This window comes from Ambystoma mexicanum, chromosome 4p (genome assembly GCF_040938575.1).
Source record: "Ambystoma mexicanum isolate Mex_15411 chromosome 4p, UKY_AmexF1_1, whole genome shotgun sequence".
NCBI lineage: Eukaryota > Metazoa > Chordata > Amphibia > Caudata > Ambystomatidae > Ambystoma > Ambystoma mexicanum.
The window spans coordinates 859571312-859595863 of NC_090927.1; the positions used below are offsets into that span (position 1 = coordinate 859571312).

A 24552-nucleotide genomic window follows, 5' to 3' on the forward strand; every position below is an offset into this window, starting at 1 on the left:
GCGACCATTTCTAGAGTTACTCGGAAGAGGCACGCTATCCCGTTGTTCAGTGATCGTCTCGTTAAACATTTTCTAAGAGGTTTGTTTCGGACCTTTCTTCCGGCCAAGAAGTTCCCCCCTGGTTGGAGTCTCAATCTGGGGCTGTCTGGTCTGATGAAAGCCCTGTTTGAACCTATGTCGTCGACGCCCCTGAAATTTCTGTTGTGGAAAATGGCTTTTTTAGTGGCCATTACTTCAGCAAGAAGAATATCGGAGTTGCAAGCTCTAATGATTTATCCTCCGTACTTGCATTTCTTCAAAGACAAGGTGGTTTTAGCCACTAACCCTCACTTTATTCCAAAGGTGCCAGCTATGTTCCATAAACACTCTTCTATTGTGCTACCATCATTCTTCGCTTCGGCTTCCTCATGGGCAGAAAAGACGCTTCATACGCTGGACGTTAAAAGAGCATTAAAATTTTATCTGAGTCGTACTCAGGAATTCAGGCATTCAAGACAACTGTTTGTGGCTTATGGACCCTCAGTAAAGGGAAGAGCAATCTCCAAACAAGGACTATCACACTGGGTCTCATCGGCTATTTCCTTCTGTCACTCTAAGGCGGGGAAGTCTTTGGAAAGGCGCCCGAAGGCGCACTCGACGAGATCCACTGCGTCGTCAGCGGCATTATGGTCGGGGATTCCGCTGGTGGACATCTGTCAGGCAGCCTCCTGGTCGGTGCTGCATACATTTACTCAGCATTATTGCCTAGAGCAGCAACATGGTGCAGATGTACAGATGGGACGTGCAGTCCTGCAACGCCCCTTTCAGTAAGGAAAGCCCCCCCCCACACCTTGGGGTGCCTAGTTCAATGTTACCATGGCTAATGTTTATTGCTGGTCATATGGGTTGCGTTCCTAATGTATTGGGTTGCATTACACTCCACAATGTATGATGAATACTGCTATGTAATCTATTCTAAGGATGTGAAGCCATGAAAGATCGGATGCTGGAGAAGGGAGTAGTTTCTTACCTGTAACTCCATTTCTCCAGGGTTGGTATCTTTCATGAATTCACATGCGCCCGCCGGCCTCCCCTGAATGCAAACCTAGTTGGTGCCTCTACTTTGGAGGATAAAATCTGAGGTGAAGCCGCGGGGGCGGGGTCTATTTATACCCTACGTCCTAGTGGGTGGTGCGTAATCGTCCCAAAGGACGTCGATAGGACACTAAAGTGTCGAAATTTTACAAGGGGAAAAGGCTTTTTAAAAAAGACAGAGGGTTCCCAGCCTGACGACAGTGAATATTCTAAGCATGTGAATCCATAAAAGATACCAACGCTGGAGAAATGGAGTTACAGGTAAGAAACTACTCCCTTCTTGTTCACTATTTTCTTTATTTTACTACTTTGTTGGGAGTAGGTGGTTACGTAATTCCAGGTCACTTCATGTATTTTTTGTGCTTGGTTTAAGTGCATCTGCTCTTGGTGTGCTCTTTACTCTGGTGGCATGTTTTTTTTTTTTTAATCAAATTTTATTAGGTTTCGCACCTGTGTTACAACAATGCAGAGCATATTTAAACATAAAGAAACAGGAAACCAGTTATAACCCCTCGACCCCCAGCCCTTCCCACCCCCCACCAGTTCAAGTTCTCAATAATTGCGTATTTGACAGGTTCCGAAAAGAGCATAGCAAAGTCTACGTGTTGTGCACTTGGCACGCCGAAGTAATGGGCCGAGCTTTGAAGGACTCGGAGTTGGACCAGTGAACGCTGGCCTGAGGTCACCAGAGGGGGGGTTCTCCGGGTCTGGAGCCTAAGATTACACTGTGCGGCCATATTTTTCGAAGAAGGGGAGCCATATTTCCTCGATGTTGGATCTAGATTCGTCGAGTAAATGCGTGAGGAATTCCATGTCGTAAATGGCCCGTACCTTGGTTACCCATGCTTTTTCCTTGGGCATTTCGGGGTTCTTCCATTTTTGTGCCAGACAGCACCTGGCCGCCACCAACATGAACTGGAGCATGTGGTCATGGGTATTTTCATGATCATCCCCAATGTCAATTCCGAAAAGGAGAAGCCAGGGGCAGGCAGGTCGCTCCACCCCATCTATCCCCTTAATCCATTTCAAAACCTCCTCACAGTACTTTTGGACCACCGGGCACCTCCACCACATGTGAATATAATCCCCCCCCTTTCGGTCCTACACTTCCAGCAATGTGGATCGTACCCCGGCCTCATTCTGCCTCATCCGGCCTCTGTGGGGGGTAGTGCCAGCGATGCAATACCTTGAGGGCCTGGTGGCGATACTGGAGTGAGGCCGTGGAGCGGTTGGCCCGCCTACACATCTCCCTCCACCTCTCGTTGTCGATTTCCTCGACCAGGTCCTTTCCCCATTGTGTGCGTGCAGGTGGGGGGTCTCGCGGGACAGAAAAGAGGAAGAGCTTGTAGAGGCGGGATATTATTCCCTTGGAGCCCCTCGCCGAAAGGAGTAATTTTTCAAAGTCTGTAAGGTCTCTCCTGAGGGTGTCCCCCCAGGATGGTTCGGTCAGGACTCCCTTAAGCTGGAGATAGTGAAAGGGGGACAGGGTGCCTATCCCCAAGGCCTCCTCCAGATCTTTCAAGGGTAAGAAAGAGCCCCCCACCCAGAGGTGACCAGTCCTGCTAAGGCCTGCCTCGAACCACGTCTGGTACGCCGCTGGCTCCGCTATCTTGGCCAAGAAGGGGGAGGCCCAAATGCAGCTCAAAGGGGAGGGCCAGGTTGTGAGCCAGCGGTAATAGCCCCCTCCCTCTTTCCATAGGGACCACAACACATTTAGGACTGGGTGATACAAGACACTTCTGGGGATCTTTTTCCTCGGGACCCAGAGCCATTCCTCTATGGTGACGGGCGCGAGAGGCCCGTTGTCCATGGCTAGCATTGTTTTTTCGTCCCGGGCAAAGTGGTCGACCAGGACCCTCAGTTGGGAGGCCCTATGGTATGTTTCAAGGTCAGGTTTTCCCACCTCTCCATCCTCCTTTGGTCTGGTCAGCACCTCGTAGGAGATTCTGTGTTTCTTCCCTGACCAGAGAAAGTTGAGGAGGACTCGCTTCGTTTCCTTGAAAAAACGTTTTGGGGATCAGCACTGGGAGCATTTGGAAAAGAAATAAAAACTTGGACGATTACCATTTTTATGGAGACGTGCCATCCAGGAGAGCCCTGACCATCGCTCTATGTCTTTCCGGATTGCTGACCAGAGGGGGGGGGGGGAAATTGGCCGGGTATAGGCCCTCGGGGTCACGGGTGACCTGGACTCCAAGGTACCGGAACCCGTCGTCTCTCAGCCTGAAGGGAAGCCCGTTAACAAAGGTAATCTCTGAGTCTGGTAAATTACCCCCTACGAACGCCACCGATTTCTCCAGATTAACTTTGTACCCCGATAGGTCCCCATAGCGCGAGAGGCCCTGCAGCATTCGGGGGACTGTTTGGGATGGGTTTGTGATATAGAGCAGTGCATCGTCAGCAAAAAGGCATACTTTGCACTGCATCTCTCCGACCTGTACCCCCTGATGGCCGCATCGTTGCGGATCGAGATTGCCCATGGTTCCATCACGAGCGCGTAAATTAGGGGGACAAAGGACATCCCTGCCGTGTACCCCGCTCGAGGGGGAATGTCCTCGACTCGGTCCCATTTGCCACCACTCTAGCGGAGGGGGAGGAGTAGAGCGCGGAGATCCAACCCAGCCACCTCGGGCCCATACCCAGGGTTGTGAATACCTCACTCATAAAGGCCCAGCTGACCCTGTCAAAGGCCTTCTCCGCGTCAAGGGCCAGTAGAAGCGCACCCTCGTCGCGGACCCCTCTCGAGGCAAGCACATGGAGCGTCTTCTGCATGTTATCAGAACCCTGCCTGTTCAAGACAAATCCTGCTTGGTCAGGTTGTACCAGGCGCTGGAGGCAGCCCTCAAGTCTGGTGGCCAGGTCTCTGGCAAAGATCTTAGCGTACAGATTGAGGAGTGAGATGGGTCTGCAAGACCCACATTCCGTCTGGTCCTTGCCGGGTTTGGGTACAACAGTGATGAGGGCCTGCAAAAATGTCGGTGGGATGGACTCCCGGTTCCTGATCTGGTTAAACAATTTGGCCAGGGGCTTGGTGGCATGTTTTGACACTGTATCTTTGTTGTAGCCTCTCTGCAAGAATTTATCAGTGAGTTCCGTAGCCTTAATCTCATATTCTGCTTCTTCAGATATGATCCTTCTGTACCTTAGGAATTGACTTAGTGGGATGCTTTCATTGTTTTTTTTGGGTCAAATCTTGATGCCAATAATAAACTTTCTGTAAGTCGATTTGGTGAAGACTGTTGTCTCTAATTTATTGGATTTGTGGTAAAGTAGTATGTCCAAGAATTCAATAGATGTTTTACTAAACTTGTGGGTAAACTTGATTCTCGGTGCAAGTGTGTCCATGTATTGAAAAAACTTACTTAATTCATCTTCAGTTCCTGTCCAGATCCGAACAGGTCATCTATGTACCTCACAAGGAATTTCAATTTGTTTTCTCATCTTGGGTTATTTATTACCGGAGTCTCCTCAAGAAATGCCATATAGACATTTGCATAACTGGGGGCCTTTGCAACCCCGATTGAAGTTCCAGAAATCTTAGCAAAGTAACGATCCTTAAATCTGAAATAGTTATTGTTCAATACAATACTTAGAAGTTTAAGGATCAGTAACCGATCACCTCTTACTGCTTCTGCTCTGTTGAGTAATATCCACTTCATCGCCTCAAACCCCGCATGATGGGGGATGTTGGTTTATAATCTTGTGACGTCCATTGTGAATAAGATGTCTGTATTTTCTTGAACGTTCACCGAGTCCTGCTTTTTCAAAAAATGACAGGGCTTTCATTTTCTCCACTTGAGGCTTCAGATGAAGATGGTGTTGCAGATAAGATCATCACGCATAAAACTAAGGTATTTCTCACCAAGTCACATCCTCTGATGTCCGTGATATACATCTTGCTAAAATATGGAAGAACCACCTGGACACCCAATTATAGCAGCTATCGGTCTCCTAGAGCCATTGGCTCAATATATTGACAAGATCATACAACCCTTGAAACACAAATCCACGACGTACATCAAAGACACCAATCAATTTGAAATAGCGAGAGGCAAGGAAGTAGAGCGACAACAGCTTTAGACACCATATGAATGAAGGGTCAGGTACGAGCGGGTGTGTAAGAAGTGAGTGTAACACCGGACGGAAGAAGGCACTATCCCTAACTCCTGAGAACCCTAAGCAGGGTAGGAAAGAGCAAGTTAGACGACCCCTACGGAGTCAGGTAACCAATGTTTTAGGGGAAACATGTGAAGCCCAGGAAGTGAAACATAGTTTGGGATTAATGATCTAAGAGCTACTAACCTCCCCACTAGGGACGTCTATGTTAAAGAGGCGGGGACAAGCACTGGGCAGACCCAATAGACCATTGCCTTTGCCCACGAAATACGGCAATTCTATTTGTAATTTTAAATAAACACCCTTGGACTTCCTCTAAGAGTCTATGTGATTCTTTGTGGCAGGCTGTCCCATCACTGCCACCAGAGGAATTCCTTCATTTCCTCTTTATACCTATTGAAAACTCCTCTGACATGTTTGCTAAGAAATTCTCTGGCTTGGTGGACACTTTCTGGCAGTTGTACATTGGTGAGGTAGGATGTAAAGGTAGGACGGGCTGCCATGCAAGTCTTGCAATAACAAAGAGCCTTTCAAATAATAAAACTAAAGCTTCTTTTAAGTGTATAGTCTGTTAACGTGTTGCTAAAAATAGGGTTCCTGACAAGTTGTAAAGGAATGGGTGAAAGGATAAATGAACATTGTTTTATTACTTGCTAAATTAACCCATTCATTGTACCAGAATGCCAATGCCTAGGTTTTTGGCACATTCTCTAGGGGGACTGTAAACACCTTGGTGACCTGCAAAGTATAAATAAATGCATCTTAATTCAGTTCCAGGCAAATATTTGAACAAATGAAGTATTTATTAAAACAAAGCTTCTCCAAAAATATTGAACAAGGAGGAAAAACCACAGTGTGATGGGATGTTTCTCCAGCATGGGGTCTGGCATGAATTCACATGCTCAGGAAAATACCCTGTCGTCAGGCTGGGAATACTCGAAAAGAAATGAATCTGTTTTTTTCGTTTCTGAACTGTCTTTCTCCTAACAACCAATCACTGGTCTCTGGGTCATACTGCCCCCAGCCAATGACTGACCTCCACCTAAGACCCTCCTCTGGCAGCCATCTTCAGATTTATACCGCACATTCAAGTGTTGGGAGTCCTCCTGCTATAGCTCTCGAGCTTTTACTGCGTTTTGCGATTATTTATTTTTTTTCTTTTTCTAAGAGTTTTGCTCTATTTTTCGGTCAATCGAGCCTCAAGCTCCATCGATCCATCATCCAACTAACGGGGACACGTTTTACAGAACGTTCTATGCCCCTCAAGGGCGATTTTTCATCGAGTTCGCTTCTTGGAGGATTCCAGAAGCTTCTTGGAGGCCTACACCTTGTGGACATGGCCGAGGATAAAGGAGACTCAACGCCTCTGTTCAGGATCTGCCCTTGATGCGGGCTGCGCAACATCTTCCTGGACGATGGGCACTCCCTGTTCCTTTATTGCCTATATTCAGACCGCTCGCACGTGGAGAAGGCCTGTGCAATCTGCAAGGACATGGTGCCACGCACCATGAAGGACCGTCGCAAGCGGCTCGCCGAGTGGCTGCAGACGAAGACCGGCAGGTGAGTGCCGGCAGCATGCTTCTCCCAAGAGGAAGTCTGAGCGGTCTTCTAAGACCTTTGAGGGTGCTCTGGCGACGGGGGCCCAACATAAGGCAAAGCTACGGGCTCCGCGGCAGCCAGGCCAGGCGCAGCATCGCCGACGGCGTCCACCACGAGCCAATGCTCCGGCTCAGCGAAGAAAAGGAAGTCCGACCACCCGGGTAAGCTTCTGGAGAAAGCCCGGTCGACTCTGACGGAGAAAGCCAAGGGGGAGGGAGGCATTGACCCTGCCCCCACGGTGAAGGCGTCAGATGCACCCAAGGTTGTGAAGGCCTAGATTCACCAGGCAAAGGCGTCTATCAAGGGAGTGGTAGCGTCCATGGTTAAGGCCGTGGATGTGGTCCCAGTGGAGACAACCCCCAAGACGCGACTTTCCCTGCCTGCTCGGAGGGAATCATCTTTCCTGCCCATTGAGAAGACTCCCGTGAAGACGATCGTGACCGACAAGAGGGCGTAGGCCCTATAAATCCTACAAGAAGGCGAGGTGGCATCGGACCATGCCATCACAGTGTCCACGGATATTGCCGACACCGGCTTCTGCCAGATGGGAACAGCATATGCCTTTGTCAGCGAGGTTGGCTGAAGGCCACCAATTTCCGTCAGGATGTCCAGACAAGGGTATTGGACATGGCGTTCGACGGGGACAACTTGTTCGGCAAGACGGTGGACGAATCTCTGCAGCGAGACGGCTCATGCCTTGAGCACACCAACAGCGACGGTCGTCCTTTCGGTCCTCCAGAGGCAAGTCCCATGGTGCCTCCAAAGGATTTGGTGGCAACTTCTCTTCGTACCGCCAACCATCCCGTTCCTCGGCCCAGGAAGCCTACAGGGGCCGCAGCAAAGCCGGAGGAAATCGCCATCGTCGCCAAGGCCCCCAAGGTGAGTCGTCTATGATGAAGCAGGACTGAACCGGCCGTGACGTCAGGCCCCCACGCAAGCACCCCGGTGGGAGGCCGGCAGGCGAACATAGTCGGCGTGTGGAAGTCCATCTGCACTGACCGTTGGGTGCTGGACGCCCTGGCCCACGGACACACCCTGGAATTCCAAAGGAAGTGTCCCCGCGTCCCACCAGTGGCCAGGCAAGAAAACCACATCCCACAACTGCTTCTAGAGGTATGAGCGTTGCTGAAAAAAGGCGCGATATAACTCATCCAGAAGAGGCTCCGGCGTGAACTTGCGGTACTTCCTCGTCAGGAAGAAGACCGGAGGTTGTCGGCCCATCCTGGATCTCTGCCGCCCCTTCCACAAGGGGCATCGAAAGTTTCTACACTTCGTGGTCCAGGGGCAGCACTATCAATTCAAGGACCTTCCCTTCGGTTTGGAGTCGGCGCCAAGGGTCTTTACCAAGTGCCTGGCGGCGCGGCTGCGCCTGCAGGGCGTCCACGTCTACCCCTACCTGGACGATTGGCTCATCCGAGTGAAGTCAAGGGAACTCGCTGTCGAGCACACAGCGAGGACCGTCCGCCTGCTCCCGGAACTGGGGTTCTTGATAAACTATATGAAGTGCTGCTTGGTGCCATCGCAGGACGCTCGGTTTCTGGGGTCCAGGCTCAACACAGTGTCGCGCCTGGCTTCGCCGTCGGAGGACAGGATAAAGGCCATCCTGGGCAAGGTACAACGGCTGTTGACCTTGGAAATTGCCAGCGTGAGGTCCGTCAAGTCCGTGCTCAGTATGATGTCATGCATCTACCTCGTTCGGCTGTGCAGGCTGCGGATGCTGCCGCTGCAGGAGTTCCTCGATGCCCGTTGGATCCAAGTATCGGGAAGCTTTGAGGACAAGATCGTCCTCCATGAGACATTCCATTGAGCGATCTAGCCATGGGCATGGACTTCCAGACCACAGCACATCAGGAGACGGTGATGACGGACGCCTCCCTGGAGGGATGGGACGAGCACCCCAGAGATCTCCACGCAAGAGGCCTTTGGCTACCGGAGGAGAAGTCGTTGCACATCAACGTCCAGGAGCTCCGGGCAGGGTTTTGGGCCCTCAAATCTTTCCTACCGTCCCTCAGGGGCAAGGGGGTGCGGGTTTTCACCGACAACACCACCACAATGTTCTACATCCGGAAGCAAAGGGGCACTAGATCCCCGGCCCTCTCCAAGGAAGCGCAGGATCTATGGCGCTGGGCCGTCGCCCAGAGGATGTTCCTGTACCCTTTCATCTGGCAGGAGTGAAGAACACTGTCGCCGACTCACTCAGCAGAGAGCTGTGCTCTTGCCACGAGTGGGAGCTTCGGCAGGATCAGGTGGACCTACTGTTTCGACGATGGGGCAATCCCCAGATCGATCTGTTTGCGACGGCGACGAACACCAAGTGCTGGAGGTTCGCCAGCAGGTTTCCCCAGCCGGGGAGCATGGGGGATGCATTCTCCTTCCCCTGGGACGGCCTGTTCCTCTATGCGTTTCCCCCGTTGCCGTTGCTTCTGTGACTCATCAATCAGCTCAGACGCTCCCGGTGCAGGATAATCCTTTTTGCACCAGCGTGGCCGAGGCAGATATGGTACCCAGACGTTCTGGACATGTCCGCGTCCTCTCCAGTCAAGCTTCCGGCGGACGCAGATCTTCTTGTCAGGGAAGGAGGCGTGATTCTCCACCACGACCCATGGTCGTTGAACTTGCAGGCCTGGCTCCTGCAGCGCTAGAGTTTGGTGGATACGATCTCTCGGCGGACTGCAAGAAGGTGCTTGCCAAGGCCAGGGCTTAGTCTACACTTAAATGCTACGGCCATAAGTGGAAGAGTTTTGCCGTCTGGTGCCGTGCACAGAAACTCGACCCTTTATGGATTACGGCCCGCATTTGCTGCCGTATTTGCTGTCGCTGGCTAAGGCAGGGTTGGCCCATGCTTCCATCAAGGTTCATATGGCGGCTATCTCCCGTTATACCAGAACTGCGCGGCGGTAGTCGTTGTGGTCACACCACCTGGTCAAGGAATTAATAAAAGAATTTTTCCGATTTTGTTCCCGCCGGTGAAGGCTCCGGTCTCGGCGTGGGAGCTCAATGTGGTGCCGACTAGGCTCATTGGCCCCTCGTTTGAGCCTATGCATTCGCCACTGCTGAACTTTTTATCGTGGAAGACGGCGTTTCTTGTGGCCATAACCTCCGCACGACGAGTGAGAGAGGTTCAGGCCCTCTCTTGTAAACCACCTTACTTGACATTCCACAAGACGAGGGTGGTGTTGCGGACGCACTCCTCTTTCATGCCCAAGGTGCCGTCGGACTTCCATCTCAATGAGCCCTTGGTGTTACCTGTTTTCTTCCAGTCGCCTTCGTCGCCGGCTGAGAGGACTTTGCACTCGCTGGATGTGGCTAGAGCGTTGAAGTTCTATGGGGACCGCACAAAGGGTTTTCGGAAGACATCACAGCTGTTTGTGAACTTTGGTCCTGTGAACCAAGGGAAGGCCCTCTCCACAGCTTCCATTTCCAGGTGGCTCTCCGGCTGCATCACACATTGTCACCGGTTGGCATACCGACTGTTACCTGGCCGTCCGAGAGCCCATTCGACCAGAGCGATCGCTGCAACTACGGCGTTCCTGTCTGGGGTGTCCCTGCTGGACATCTGCAGGGCTTCTATGTGGAGATTCACGCACACCTTCACGAGATTGTAATGTGTCGACCGGGATTCCAGAGAGGAGTCCAGGGTCGGCCAAGCAGTGCTGCACAACCTATTCGCTTGAAGGTGAGCCTGTTCTGAAAGTAAGAGTTATTTCTTCTGTTGAGCCTTGCCACTTCCTGTGGTTGTGTAATGTTGTATTGCTATGCATTCTTTATTCATGATCATGTGAATCCATGCCAGACCCCATACTGGAGCAGGAACAAGTTACTTACCTGTAACTATTGTTCTCCAGCATGGGTCTTGCACGGATTCACATGCAAACCCTAACTCCTTCCCCTCTGCGGCTCTTCTTGGTCATACTGCCACTGTATGTGCTTACAAATGTGAAGATGGCTCCCACAGGAGGGGCTTAGGGAGAACGCAGTCATTAGCTGGGAACAGTATAACCCAGAGCTCAATGATTGGTTTAGAGAAGAAATAGAGTTTGTAAGTGAAAGTGAAACTTTTACCAAGGATTTCCGCCTTGACGACTGGGAATATTCATGAGCATGTGAATCCATGCCAGACCCATGCTGGAGAGCAATAGTTGCCAGTAAGTAAGTTGTTCCAGATCTTTTATATAAATAAAAGTGGAAGTGCTTCTTTGTTGTGCCTGTCTATAAGCCTGACTGTTCTGCCACGCTACCAAGGTTCCGAGCTAGTATAGACTGATACTAAGAGTTTGGGATCTACAAAGCACTCCAATAGCTTACTAAAATCTTACTGCCATTAAGACTTTAGAAAAACTCCCCTAACGGTGCACTCATGCGGTTTTCAACTTTTTATATGGTAATACATTTACTCTGTAAACGCATATATTAAAGTCACTTAAAGGGAGGAAAATGGTTAGTTACTGTAGCATGAGCTTAGTTCAAGGTTCTACAGACGGTTCCTTCGCCTAGAAAGTCTTAAGTCCAAAAACACAACGCCAGCTAATGGGCTTGAAGTCTTGACAATAAGCGAATTATGTAGACTTCCTGTGGATTTCTTCCACTTTATAAAGTTATTGAAGCAGCAAGTTAACAACTAACAAAGGAGACCTTAAAACTGACTCGAGAAGGGGACACAAGCAGCGGCTAGGGTCAGAGGTGTGAGGGGATTGCCCTGGACACCTCTACGTACACTCCAAAGCTCTGGAGCGACTTCTTGGAATCGGGTAAGCGATACCTTTTTTCCCACTTTCTCTTAGGTTAGAAGAAAATGTTTTTGTGCTGGGGGCTCCAGGATGTTGCAGCTCTGGACCGGACCTCCAGATTCCTTAGACTGACTGAAGGCAGGACAATGGACAGGATCTCTTAGCAGCAGTCTCGAGGGAGGACCTGTGGCACGACTTTCAGCAACTTCTTGGTTCATTCTGTGGTTTTGGTGCTTTTGCAGCACCAGCAAAGGACACGGATCGCCCAGTCAATCTTCTTTGCTGCCTGCAGTCACACACTCCGGAGGGGGGGGGGGCGGTCTTGGCGAGTTGATTCAAATCTCTGGAGTCTCTTTATGGGTTCAGCAAAGATTTGGATGGATTCGACCTTTCCACGACGATGCACTCAAAATGGGCAGCAGGTCTCCTGGTATTTGTGTTACTCAACTCTATAAACTCTTAGGACCTCGGGAAATGGCACATTTCAAAGGCTTGGGCCTGTTTGTGCCCACCAGCCAAAGGGAAGGCGTTGTCCTCTTCAGAGTTCCTCTGTCGCACAGAAAACAGGGTCAGGACAGCAGTGGTCGCTTCACGGTCTTGCAAAGGATCTGCAGGCTTCTCTGGTCGTCGTCTTCTTTGGTTACTACCAGTGGTCAACTTGCTTTTCACTTTAGAAGCCTCACCTTATATACAGTTCCTGCACACACTCCTCTGCAATATCTCTCAGGATTTTACAGAAAGGTGTGTTTGGCTGTCCAATCAGGACAGCCAGAACCCCTATTGGGGCTGGACATATTCAGATGATCTCGCAGACAAAGGACGGGGGGGGGTGGAAAACTCCTCCCCCACTTCCTGCCTGCCCAGTCATACTGGAGCCTCGGCGGGGATACCTACGTTTTCCTGCTAAAGGGAAAACTCACAACTGACCTCCCCCTCCCAGAATGGTAGAACAACTAGGCTAATAATGGTGAAAAAGGAAGGGAGGCCCCAAGTTAGTACTTGGGTGCCCCTATTGTGCACTACCGAGGCTATGGACACAGCTGCAGTATTAAAAATACACAATAGTTGGTAGAACACGTCCACTGCCCCCATCCATAACTAATTGATTGTCTATGTGACTATGTCACAGGACCAGAGAGAATGGGGATACTAGGTTGGCACTCCACTGAAGGTGGTGTGTGCCAATCTCTCAAACTATAGCATTTTGGGAGTGATACTTAAGAACGGTAGTTACATGAGGATGGTGGACAGTCATAATGTCGACAGTAAAAATGTCGACAGTCAAAATTTCGAAAAATAAATGTCGAAAAAAATAATGTCGACAAACAATAATGTCGACATTTTTTCGATATTTTTTCGAAATTTTGACTGTTTATTGTATGAATAAATAAATATATAACTTAGATGTGTTGAGTATGAGGGGTGGTGGGGGGTGTGGGGTGGTGGCAGGGAGTGTTGGGTGAGAGGGGTTGGTGGAGACACCCCCATAGTAAATGATACTATTTTTATTTATTTAATTATTGAATAAATAAATAAATATATAATTAGTATGTGTTGAGTATGAGGGGTGGTTGGGGGGGTGGCAGGGGGGTGTTGGGTGAGGGGGGGTTGGGGGGGACCCCCCCATAGTAAATGATACTCTTTTTATTTATTTAATTATTGAATAAATAAATAAATATATATATAATTAGTATGAGGGGTGGGAGGGTGGTGGTGGGGGGTGTGGGGGGGGGGTTGCAGGGGGGTGTTGGGTGAGGCGTTGATAGTTCTAAGTGACATTTTTTTGTCAACATTTTTTTTCTAAAAAATGACTTTTTACATTATAAGTATAGGATGTCGATATTATTGTGTTCGACATTTTTTTTTCGACATTTTTGTTTGTCGACATTTTGTTTTCGAAATTATGACTATAAACCCATGAGGATATAGAAGAAGTCTTAAAGGAGGAACCTGGGGGTCCCCAGCAACACTGTCCATAAGGAACTGTGTGCTGCAGAAGTAAAAACACAGATTCCTTTAAGAGCTATGGAGCAGAGTTCTAAAAGACAGCCCACAAGAATGAATGAGTGGAAAAAGGCTCCACTCATTCAGGATTGAAAGAATAAGGTCCAGAAGCCCAGCAAATGTGGTGCAGGTCTCACTAGGAGATATTATGAAGTATACAAATGATAAATCTCCCTAACAGCAGCTCTCCAATCCACTCATCCCATGTGTGCCTTCACTTGGAAACCACACATTCCTTTGCATGCACCACTTTAATAACCCACATTTCCCTGTGAGGTAGATCATGCACAGACCTACGAGGTTGCATTCATGTTAAATAGACCGCCCTGCACAGTTACTCTTCTGCAACGCATAAGACCATGCTTTGTCGCCACATTGTTCTCATCTATCTGATCTGTTGTAGATGTCTTTACTGTTGAAGGATATTCTATGATGTTGGGTCTTATCGGCCCAGCATGGTGCTATGGTATTCTATGCTATCTTTTGTGACATCATGTTTTGTTATGCCATGCTACTGTATGCCACTTTACTTTTTGCTGTTGTATACTTTATAGCTGTTATGCTATGTTTGGTAATGGTATTTGTGTGACTTCTATGCGAATGGGTAATGTTTATATGCATTGAATTGCATTTTCTCTATACAAGTGGTAAATGACACGTTTTTTGTTTTTAAAGTTTTGGTTTTTCATATTCTGCTTATTCATCTTTTGAAATGTTTTTGTCCCCCTCCTCCCTTTCCAGGTTTTTAGTCAAGACATGCAGACTAAATTGAACAAAGTTACAGCTTTGGCAAAGGGTTTCCTGACTCGCAGGATTATGCAAACCGATAAATTGAAGCAGCTGAAGAAAACTGTAAATGTAAGATTTATTCTTTTAATATCATTGGATGTAAACGATTTATTATTTTAATCTCATTGGCGGTAAACCTGCTACTAACACCCCATAGGGGACAGGGAAAACTTAATCCCATTGAGGTGACACCAGCGGCGTGCTTATCCGACGACAAAATTCTGTCGGGTGGGAGGAACAGGCGCAAGAGACACAACCTAGCAGACTGTAGGGAAGTCGACAGCATGGGTCTGCGCCCAGGCCAGATAGACCCCCGCCCCCTTCTAACTCTCACCGCCACTGGAATGTGGGTATGCAGCATCATACAAGGAGTGGCTGTAGGGCAATGAGGCCACAACCTAGCCCACGTCGGACTATGAATAGTATACCACACAAAGGTGTGAGAGCATAGCCAATGAAAACAAGGGCTGAAAAAGCTCATAGACCACATTAGGCTGAGGATCCAAATACCCCACAAGTGGGTAAAAGAACTGTCACAGTTGGGCTACGAAAGCCCATAGCTCATGCCTGGCTCAGAATCTGAAGACCCAATTGGGAAGGGGTGAGAAATCTGAGCAGCGAAGCAGGGCTGAGAATCTAAACATCACACAAGGGGGTTGTTGGGTAAGAATTTGTAGAGTCCAACTAGTGTCGGACTTTACAAGACTTATCTCGTGGTATTAGGTAGCCCTCTTTTTAATATAGGCCTATACTACACAAGTTGTTAGTGACTGAGCAGCGAGGTGTATCTTAAGAGGGGTAATGTGACCTGGAGAGCTGTACAATGAAATTAGTAAATACAGGCATCTAAGTAAACACTTACACACTAAGTTATACTATAAATATTTATTTATATATATATATATATATATATACACATGGCTAAATAGACCATCTTTAACAAGCAGCAACTAATAGTAACATTGAATCAAAAGTTAGGATTCAGTTTCAACAAGAGCAATAAAGTAGGGGAGTAAAATGTTGTTATGCTGAACATGTTCCAGCACCCGGAGTGACTTCATTAAGATCAGTATAGCACTGTTTTTGTGATCACTATTACAATATTGAGTTTCAAGGAGGGAAAAGTGAAAGTCAGATCAGAACATACTTTGTAACCAGTGAAACAGTTCGATTCTCTCAGAGGGGTGTAGGCAGTCTTTATCCCAGCAATAATCGTGTTCAACAATTAAAACCTGTGAGGGAACAAGCACTGCCAAAGCCAATATGCTCAGAAGATCAACTATTAGGGAGCCAAGACAGCCAATGTCAATGGGCCAGTTCAAAGTTCTGATGCACTCTTCTTAGAAAATGTCTTAACAAAGTAAGTAGTTCAGTAGAAAATCACAGAAGCTCAAGAGGAGCCACTTTGAAGAAACACAAGCTGGGAGGCCAGTGCAGGTGAGTTGAGGTCAACTTAAAAGGGTTTAAAATAGTACTAAGAAGCACTACAAATGGCAAAAGGTAGATGTACCTGACATTACCTGAGAATTGAAAAATTGGTTCCAGCTGGATGCCTTCCTGTTGCAGCCCCTTGTTCCTGGCCCTTGGTAGTGGTGATGAAAGGGAGGACGTCTGGTGGGCTACTGCGGCAGCACTCAGGAGATGGACTCTGGAGCAATGGATTCTGCTGGATTCAGCGGCCTTTGTGGTTTTGGCACCTTTTTCAAGGCGTTAAAGAACAAGGAGCAGCTCCGGTTGGAAGTTACTTGATCCCTCTGTCCTGGACTCTGCTGAGGGGACTCTGGATGAAGATGTCCTGCTTCTGTAGGGTCCTTTGGATGCCCAAAAAGTTTGGGCCGGATTCGCACTTCCAAAGGCAATGCACTTAATGATGGTCAGAGGTCCCCGGGCATTGGGATTCTGCGGCTTTGAAAAGTCACAGCAAGTCGGTAGTTGCACCAAAATGAAGCTCGTCTCGGGTCCAGTTGGTCCAACCAGCCCAAGGGAGGAAGTGGACCCCTGTGGGTCTTCCCAATCGAAATGAAACAAAAACCAGGTCAGCACAGCTGCAGGGCTTCACCGGGCACTTTGCGGTCCAGGAGCGTGCTGCTGGCATCTCTTAACATCTTCTTTGTCGGATGTTGTCATCCAGTGGTCGACTCTGCCTCCTGTCCCAAAAACCTTGCATTTTCAGCAAGTTCCCATTCATGCACAGCCCTAGGGCTGTCAATCACCCACCAGGGTGGCTGTCCAGCTGGACAGCCAGCCAATCCAAACTGGTTTCACTCAGGCACACCTATAGACAAAGGACAGGGAAGTTTTGGGACCCTCCCTTACGCCCTGCCTTTCCAAACACACTGGAGCCTGGGCGCGCTTCAGGGCTGAAGCCTGTCAAAGGGAAAATGCACGAAGGACTCAAACCTAGTTTAAACCGGGTAAATGCCCAGAAGGAAATAACTGATAAGAAAGGGCAAAAGAAAAGATGGGGCCATTTTGGGAAAAAGATCACCCTTGGTTGTTTTACTGCAACTGATGAATAAGCCTGCAGATATGGCACAAAGGTAGTAAAAAAGAAACCACTGCCACCAGCCATTCAAGTTAGTATAACAAAAAGTGTAATAAGGAGTTACTATGTAACCCCCCGCCCAGCACTCCACATACGGTGGTTTCTGCTGGACCCACGAAAGAAAAGTTGAGTAAGACACAAGTCCTCTTACTATTCTTGGGAACAGTAGTTCACACAAGAAAATGTATTTAAACATTAAGAGAAGTCCAAGGGACTTCTCAGTGACCAAAGGTGCTGTGTGTCACTATGCAAAAAGCAGATGCCTATGGAGTTTACCAGACTCAATTAAACAGTAAGTAACCAAAAATCATAGTCAGAAAACCACATGATGGAGTGGGGGGAAAAAGTCCCACTCACTCAGGAGTGAAAATTAAAAAGTCCAGCAAAAGCGCTGGATGTCTTGAAGGTTAAAGGGAATTGGCACTGAAATTAAAAATTCTCCCTAACGGGTGAGAAAAGCAACAACTAAAACAGGGCTGGGAATGCACACATCCCAGAGTGGGCTGACAATACAAATGGCTCACGATGGGGAGAGACTCTTTCAACAAAGAGATATTGAAGAGGTAAGGAGAACACGTAGGGCCAAGACACAACATTTTACCCACGGGTATTAGAAGCCCCATAGCCGAAGTGGTGAGCACAGTAATTACCCAACACACAAGTCACAAAGTAGCTCAAGCTGGGATGAGAGACAGTTTTGTGAATACCGTCCAACCCAGATCAGGAAAGCCCATGGGCTCCAACGAGGAGAGCTTATTCCGGGAGACTTGGAACTGTGTGAACTGCCTAGCAATGCTTTTTTGCTAAGAGAGACTTCTTGAACTACAATACTGTGATTAGAGCCGCAGAAGACATTTAACTTTTTGGTGGGGGTTGGCCATCACTAATCAACCTAAGGGGCAAGCTAAGCTAAAGGTTGATTGTTAGGGAGATGTATAATTTATGTGCTTCATCCCCTCTCCCAGCGAGACCCCCAGCACTTTCTGCTGTACTTCTGGACCCTTTTCTTTAAGCCAGAATGAGTGGAGCCTTTTTCCACCAATTCATTCTTATGTGCTTTGTCTTTTGGAGCTCTATTCTTTGTATTTTACTGTCCTATGGGGGCTATTTATCCTCCATATCTCTTAAAGGCATCTCTGTTTTATTATTGCAGCTCCTTATGGGCAGTGTTGCTGGGGACCCGTATTGTCTTTGTTTGAGATGTGTTTCAATATCCTAGACTAAGTGCAGTTCCAAAGGATAGAGACATATTTAGTAACTCTTCAAACCTTTGTAGTCTGAGGGATTGGCACACACCACCTACAGTGGAGTGCCAAAGGGATACTTAGTATCCCCCTTCTCTCTGCTCCTGTGACTTTTCACATAGACAGTCTCATAGTTATGACTGGTGGCAGGGACGTGGTCTACCAACTATTGTTTGATTTTTGTAGCGCAGGCTATGTCCATAGCCTCGATTAAGCACAATGGGAGAACCTGAGTCTTAACTCGGGGGGCTTCCTTCTTTTTTCACCATTACCAGAGTGGTTGTTCTTTGTCAGCTCTTCTACCATCCTGTGAGAGGGAGGCCTGTGTGTGTGTTTTGGCTTTGACAGGAACCCTTGAGTGTCCCTGCCTAGGCTCCAGAATGTCTGGGCAGGCAGGAAGTTGGGGGGGGAGTCTTCCAGCCCACCTGTCCTTTGTCTGCCAGAGTGCCTGCATGGGACCAGCTCCCACTGGGGGTCTGGCTGTCCTGATTGAACAGCCAAATGCCCCTTTCTGCAAACTGTTGAGAGAGATTGCTGAGGAATGAGTGCTGGAACTGTATAAAAGATGAGACTCCTGGAGTCTAAAGCCATTTGACCACTGGAAGCTGAAGCAACCGAAGACAACAACCAGAGACGCTGGCAGACCCTTTTGCAACACTGTTAAGCGACCACTGCTGTCCTGACCCCATTTTCTATACGACAGAGGAACTCTGTAAAGGATGACTCCTTACCTTTGACTGGTGTGAACAAAGAGTCCCAAGACTAACTTAGATTTCAGCCATCTCCCGAGGTCCTGTGTTCTTCCAGAGCTGCGGAACCGCAATACCAGGAGACCTGCAGCTCTCTTCAAGTGCAACAGCCAAATCCGTCCAACTCTTTGAGTCCTCAAGGACACGCTAGAGATACGATCCAACTCGCCCAGACCTCCTCGGCAGAATGCGGGTCCAAGAAAAGCGAAGATCGACCGGGGCAAAACGCGTCCTTTGATGGTGCTGCAGAAAAGGTGCCAAATCCAGTGTAACCAAGAAGTTGATAAAGGTCGTACCCTCGAGACTGCTGCTGAGAGATCCCGTCCATTGTCCTGTCTTTTATCATCAGACCAAGGAATCCAGAGGTCGGGTACAGTGCTGCTGCATCAAGGAGAATCCAGCCACAACAGTTTCTTCTAACTGTTTGGTAAGGATTTGTGCAGTCCAACTGGTGAGAACTGCACAAGACATATTTTCTTGGGATGAGGTAACCTACCTTTTAATATAGGCCTGTACTTCACAAGTTGGTAGCGTGACTGAGCAGCCAGGGTTATCTTAAGAAGGCTAATGAGAGCTGTAGAACTGTACGATTGAAATCAGTAAGTACAAGTAGCCACTTAACACTTACACACTTAGTTATATATAAATATTTATAATATTCACAAGATTTTAATAAGCATTCTTTAAAAAGCTTTATGTGCTAGTAACATTCAATCAAAGTTTGGATTTAATTTTTTAAACAACAATAAAAGTTGGTAATTTCTTTTCTTGTGCAAAAACCTTTTTTCCAGCACATGGAATGACTCCAGTAAAGGTCAAGATTGCACTTATTTTTAGTTACCAATTCAGTTATTGAGTTGCTTAAGGAAGGAAAGGATAGAATAAGGTGTGTAACATACTTTCAACAGTTGTAAAACAATTTCTTTGTTTGTGTGTATTGTTGGTTAAATTAACCATTTAACACAAAATATCAACTTATAAAAAAGAGAAAGGTACAAAATAAAAAGGAGGCATTTACAAAGAGAAGTCATAATCAGTTAAAAAGACAGTGAGAGCCCTATCAATTGTGAGCTGTGCATTACATTTAAACTCATTAACCAATTTTCATCTAACACAATCATTAATAATTAATAACAATTAAAACTCTGATAAAACTAACATCAGTCCATAATGGAGGGTTAAATTAACATGTTCTTAATTTCCATCCACATATGATAAAGCATAACATTTAAAACTGTTGTTCTACCGGAGAAGAGGGAGGCCCAAACACAATCAAAATTATTTTTTTTAAATAAATTTCCTCTAGCTTAGTGCAAGAGGTAAAAAGGTGTCTGGGAGTTTTGATCGCTGTCTTGCATAGCCTACAATATCTCTGCTCGTATGATATCCCTTCCTATGCACCTGTTCGAGATTGCATTATAAACCTGCAAACTCTTACATCAAATAATTTTAGTTAAATAACAGCAGGGGACATTTATAAGCAAAGCTTGCTTCACATACAATTGATAGTTTCTAAATTTGCCAAGATGGTAAACATTAGCATTTCTATCCAAAGTCTCTGCCCTCATTTTTATTTATTTTTTAGCTTTTTTAAAAATGTTCTTTTTTTTTTAGCTTTATTTCACTGATCCCTATTGGTTTCTCAGGTGAGTGCTCGAAACCTATTTCCTTCATGAACTGATACATGTCATACACCCCTACCCCAATGGGGTTGTCAGAAGAAACCTTCAGGAGTGTCTTGTAGGAGATAGCGAATATTGAATCTTAATAATTTTTCTTCTCCATCATTCCTAAGAAGATGATAACCCCTTCTTATATAGTTTGAAGAGATATTAGTCCCAGTTCACTATTCCCTCCACAGGAGTATTTCCAGGGAGCCGAAGAGCTCTTCTCCAAAGCCCCCCCCCCATTTCATTACCCATAATCTCTTTATTTGTGACAATCTCCGACCCATATGTCAAACATGGGTTGATACAGGTTTCATGGTTTCATATAAGTTTAACAGGGCCTCAATTGAGGCCCCCATATCAGCTCTGACCAAATTTAATCCTGCTACAAATCGATGTTCCACCTTTTGATCTTACATGATTCTCAAATGCCTTTGCCCTACTTTTATTAGAGATGTAAACTCCTAAGTATATATACAAATCAACCACTTCAATATACCGGTTATCTATGGTCCAATTTTGCTTTCTCTTGGTGTCTATAACCATTATTTAGTTTTACTGTAGTTGATGCTTAAATTATGTAATCGTGAATATACACTTATACTGTTCATCTTCCTCTGCAGACCAATCTGAGTGCGATCGATCAATAAGGTGTCATCAGCATAGTCAAGGCAACTTATAAATTCAGTGCCTATCTTAGAAGGGAACGACCTTGTGTCTTTTATATGGTCGCCCATATCCGCTATGTATAGATTAAAAAGAGTGGGTGCAAGAGGGTAGTGCCATGATCACTGCTTCCAAGGAGCCAGGACCAGCCCAACGTCCTTGGAAGCAGGCCTCTAACCCTAATCCTAAGCACGAGCCAGTCCCCACTGGGACCGTTTGGACCTTGTCCTGGCGCCGGTGGCACCAGGCTCATCAAAACCATTGGTCCCGGCACTGGAAGCGCCGGGCTCATAATAGGTGTGAAGATGCTTGGGTGAACTTACCTGCAGCAGACCATGCTGCTTACTTACCAGCCACTTAGAAGCCATCTGAGAACAGGAACTACTTTCTTACCTGGGTGGGGCAGCTCCACTCCCTGGATACAGCACTGGAACTCTTCTGGAAACTGGAACTCTTTTCTTACCTAGGCGGGGCCGTGGAAGAAGACGCCTCATCACTCCAAGGCTATTAAACCACACCCGGCAGAACGCTCACCGAGTCTGCCCCGGCCTTTCTTCTTCCGATCCTGGACCTGCAAGAATCCTACTTACCATTTCAGTATCCAGACATCATCAGCACCTGCAAAGAGCAAAAACAGGTTAGCAACGCGAACTTTACACGCAGTGCTTACTTACCTGATCCATTGGCTGCGGCCGTTTCTTCACGCCGCATCTCCACCTGCAAAAACAAAAGCATTGCCATACTTACCGGCACGCTGTGAATTCCGGATTTCTTCGTTCTACATCGCCGCCTGTGAAGACAAAGTATCGTTAACAACTTACTGGCATTCCGCGGACTCCGGCCCTGCAACCCAACATCTGAAAGGCAAAAGAAAAGACATTAAGCAGGTATTTACTTACGTCCATCACGCTCGTCGCAATAAAACGCCTGCAAATACTCCGGCGTCTCTTTAACACGAACTAAGCTGCAAGGAAAGAGACAGTTAGAGCGCTTGCCATACTTACGAACTTCCAGGCTCTTCACTTCATCTTTCATCTCAAGATCCCTGCAATACATAAGGGAAAAGCATTATACAGAGTCTGCATATAAACGTGCCACGCATGTAAAGACTATAAAGACAAAAGGTGTCCAGAAACTCACCGCTCGTGCAGATAACGACGGTAACCATCCTCTGAATTCAAGAGGCCTGTGTTTCACCAGTGAAGGAACTGGCAACGGCACCCTGCACCAGACGCAGATGGAGAGCCCAGCATTCACCTATATAAGGTGAGCACGTTGACCTGGGGGCTCTACGAAAAAGCTGGGAAGAGAGAGAGAGAGAGAGAGGGACATTCAACAACCCAGACCATTAACCCCCATATTCTTTCACCTGCAGAAACCTCACTCTTTGAGTCCGACACACAGTGCGAAGAGGTTCGACCCCAGAAGCTAATCAAGTCCTGCACATCACTTTTCGAGTCACAGACAGCTTCCTGCCAAGACCCGCGCCTCCGTGGGAATCAGGTGAGCGTTACAGAACGCGAAGCCCACCACAAAACTCCTACCCAGGCGCAATGGAAACCTCAGACACTGATCAACTAGCCCAGTTGCTCGGGGAATTAAGAGCAGAAGTACATGCAGCTCGTCAGGAAACGAACTCTCTAAGAAGAGAACTGATAATTTCCAAGGAGCGAAAAGAGGACCTTGCTAGGCAGTTGTTACAAACGCAGGCAGGACAGACGCCTTTGCCTGTTCCAGGAGGAAGTTATCCTTCTGCATTATCTTCAAATCCAGTGCAAATCAATCTGCCCGGTAATGTTCCCTTGGCTCCGCCCGAACGCTTTTCTGGTGATCCAAAGAAATTCGCAGTGTTCATCAATCAGTGCCGCCTACACTTCTTATGTCGACCAGCTGCATTCCCAACAGACCAGACCAAGGTGGCTTTCGTGCTTTCTTATCTCAGTGGCAGCACCGCAGATTGGTCGATCCCTTTAGTCACCCAGGATGATCCGGTTTTACATGATTTTCAGGCCTTCCAGTCCAGCATGGAGAAACTGTTCGCAAGACATGCACAAGGGCAGGCCTTGGACAATGAACTTCTCTCATTACGACAGGGTAATCAAGACCTCTTGACTTATATAGCCTCCTTCAATAGACTCATAGTGGAAACACAATGGCCCGAGGACAAGAGAATAACGCTTTTCTACAGAGACCTGCGTGGAGAGCTCAAAGATGTGTTAGCGCAAGTTGTGAATCCTCCACAAGAATGTTCTGACTATATTGACTTAGTTGTCCAATTGGACCATAGACTACAGAACAGGAAGGCAGATCGTTCCAGATTTGATACCCGAGTGTTTTCTAAACCACAGACCTCGAATAAGGGAGCTGACACTGTGGAACCCATGCAAATAGGGGGCATGAAAGGACCTTTAACCCAGAAAGAGCGGGAAAGAAGAAGGCAGCTGCAATTATGCCTCTATTGCGGAAACTCAGGACACTTTCTTCGGGACTGTCCAGTGAAACCAGCTAAGAAGACTGTAGGAGCCGCGGATACCTGTACCACAAATTCTGAGCAGGGAAACAACCTCGCCCGACAAGAGTAGAGGTCCTCTTGCCGAGCATTAAGATCTGTCCCGTGACCTCGCATTTCGTGATACCCATGGTCCTCATTAGTCCTGAACGAACGGATCGTTTGCATGCAATTGAAGCTTACATTGACAGCGGAGCAATCGGTAACTATGTGGACCGTGAAATGGTATCGAGGATGAATCTACCCCTCGTCCCTAAGGCAGTGAAAGACGTCATCACTACTGTGGATGGCACGGAGATAGCCTCCGGACCAGTAACGCATGCCACCCAAGAAGTGACGCTAGTGAGTCAAGATGGACACCGGGAGAGAATCGTGTTCGATGTAATCAAGGCCCCTCAGTTCCAGATCATTCTGGGAATCCCTTGGTTAGAGAAGCACAATCCTCAGATCGATTGGCGAGCAAAGACGGTTCAGTTTCCAGAGTGTTTTACCACTTGTTATCCTCGGCCTGATGTTTCACTGGCGGCAATCTCTTCTGAGGAGGTGCTCAAATTACCTCCCGAATACCAGGAATTCCAAGACGTCTTCCGGAAGGATCAAGCCAACACCCTGCCTCCTCATAGGTCTTACGACTGTCAAATAGATCTGATACCTGGAACAACTCCTCCTTGCAGCAGGATTTATGCCCTCACCGAGCCAGAGAACCTTCACCTCAGACAATACCTAGACCAATACCTAGCTAACGGGTTTATCCGTCCTTCAAAATCTCCAGCTTCATCGGCTTTGTTCTTCGTTCCGAAAAAAGGAGGAGACCTTAGGACTTGCATAGATTACCGCGCCCTGAATCAGATCACCGTTAAAAA

At 47.5% G+C, this 24552-nt stretch overlaps 1 protein-coding gene across 5 annotated transcripts in view; it reads left to right on the plus strand.

Annotated features, from left to right (window-relative positions):
- LOC138453513 (centriolar coiled-coil protein of 110 kDa-like) overlaps positions 1 to 24552 on the plus strand; it is a 981554-nt gene that overhangs the window by 467456 nt on the left and 489546 nt on the right. For all 5 annotated transcript variants that reach the window (XM_069606429.1, XM_069606425.1, XM_069606427.1 and 2 more), the window contains one exon: positions 14262 to 14378. In XM_069606429.1, the coding sequence (XP_069462530.1) occupies positions 14262 to 14378 (117 nt within the window). The remainder of the gene's footprint in view (positions 1 to 14261; positions 14379 to 24552) is intronic.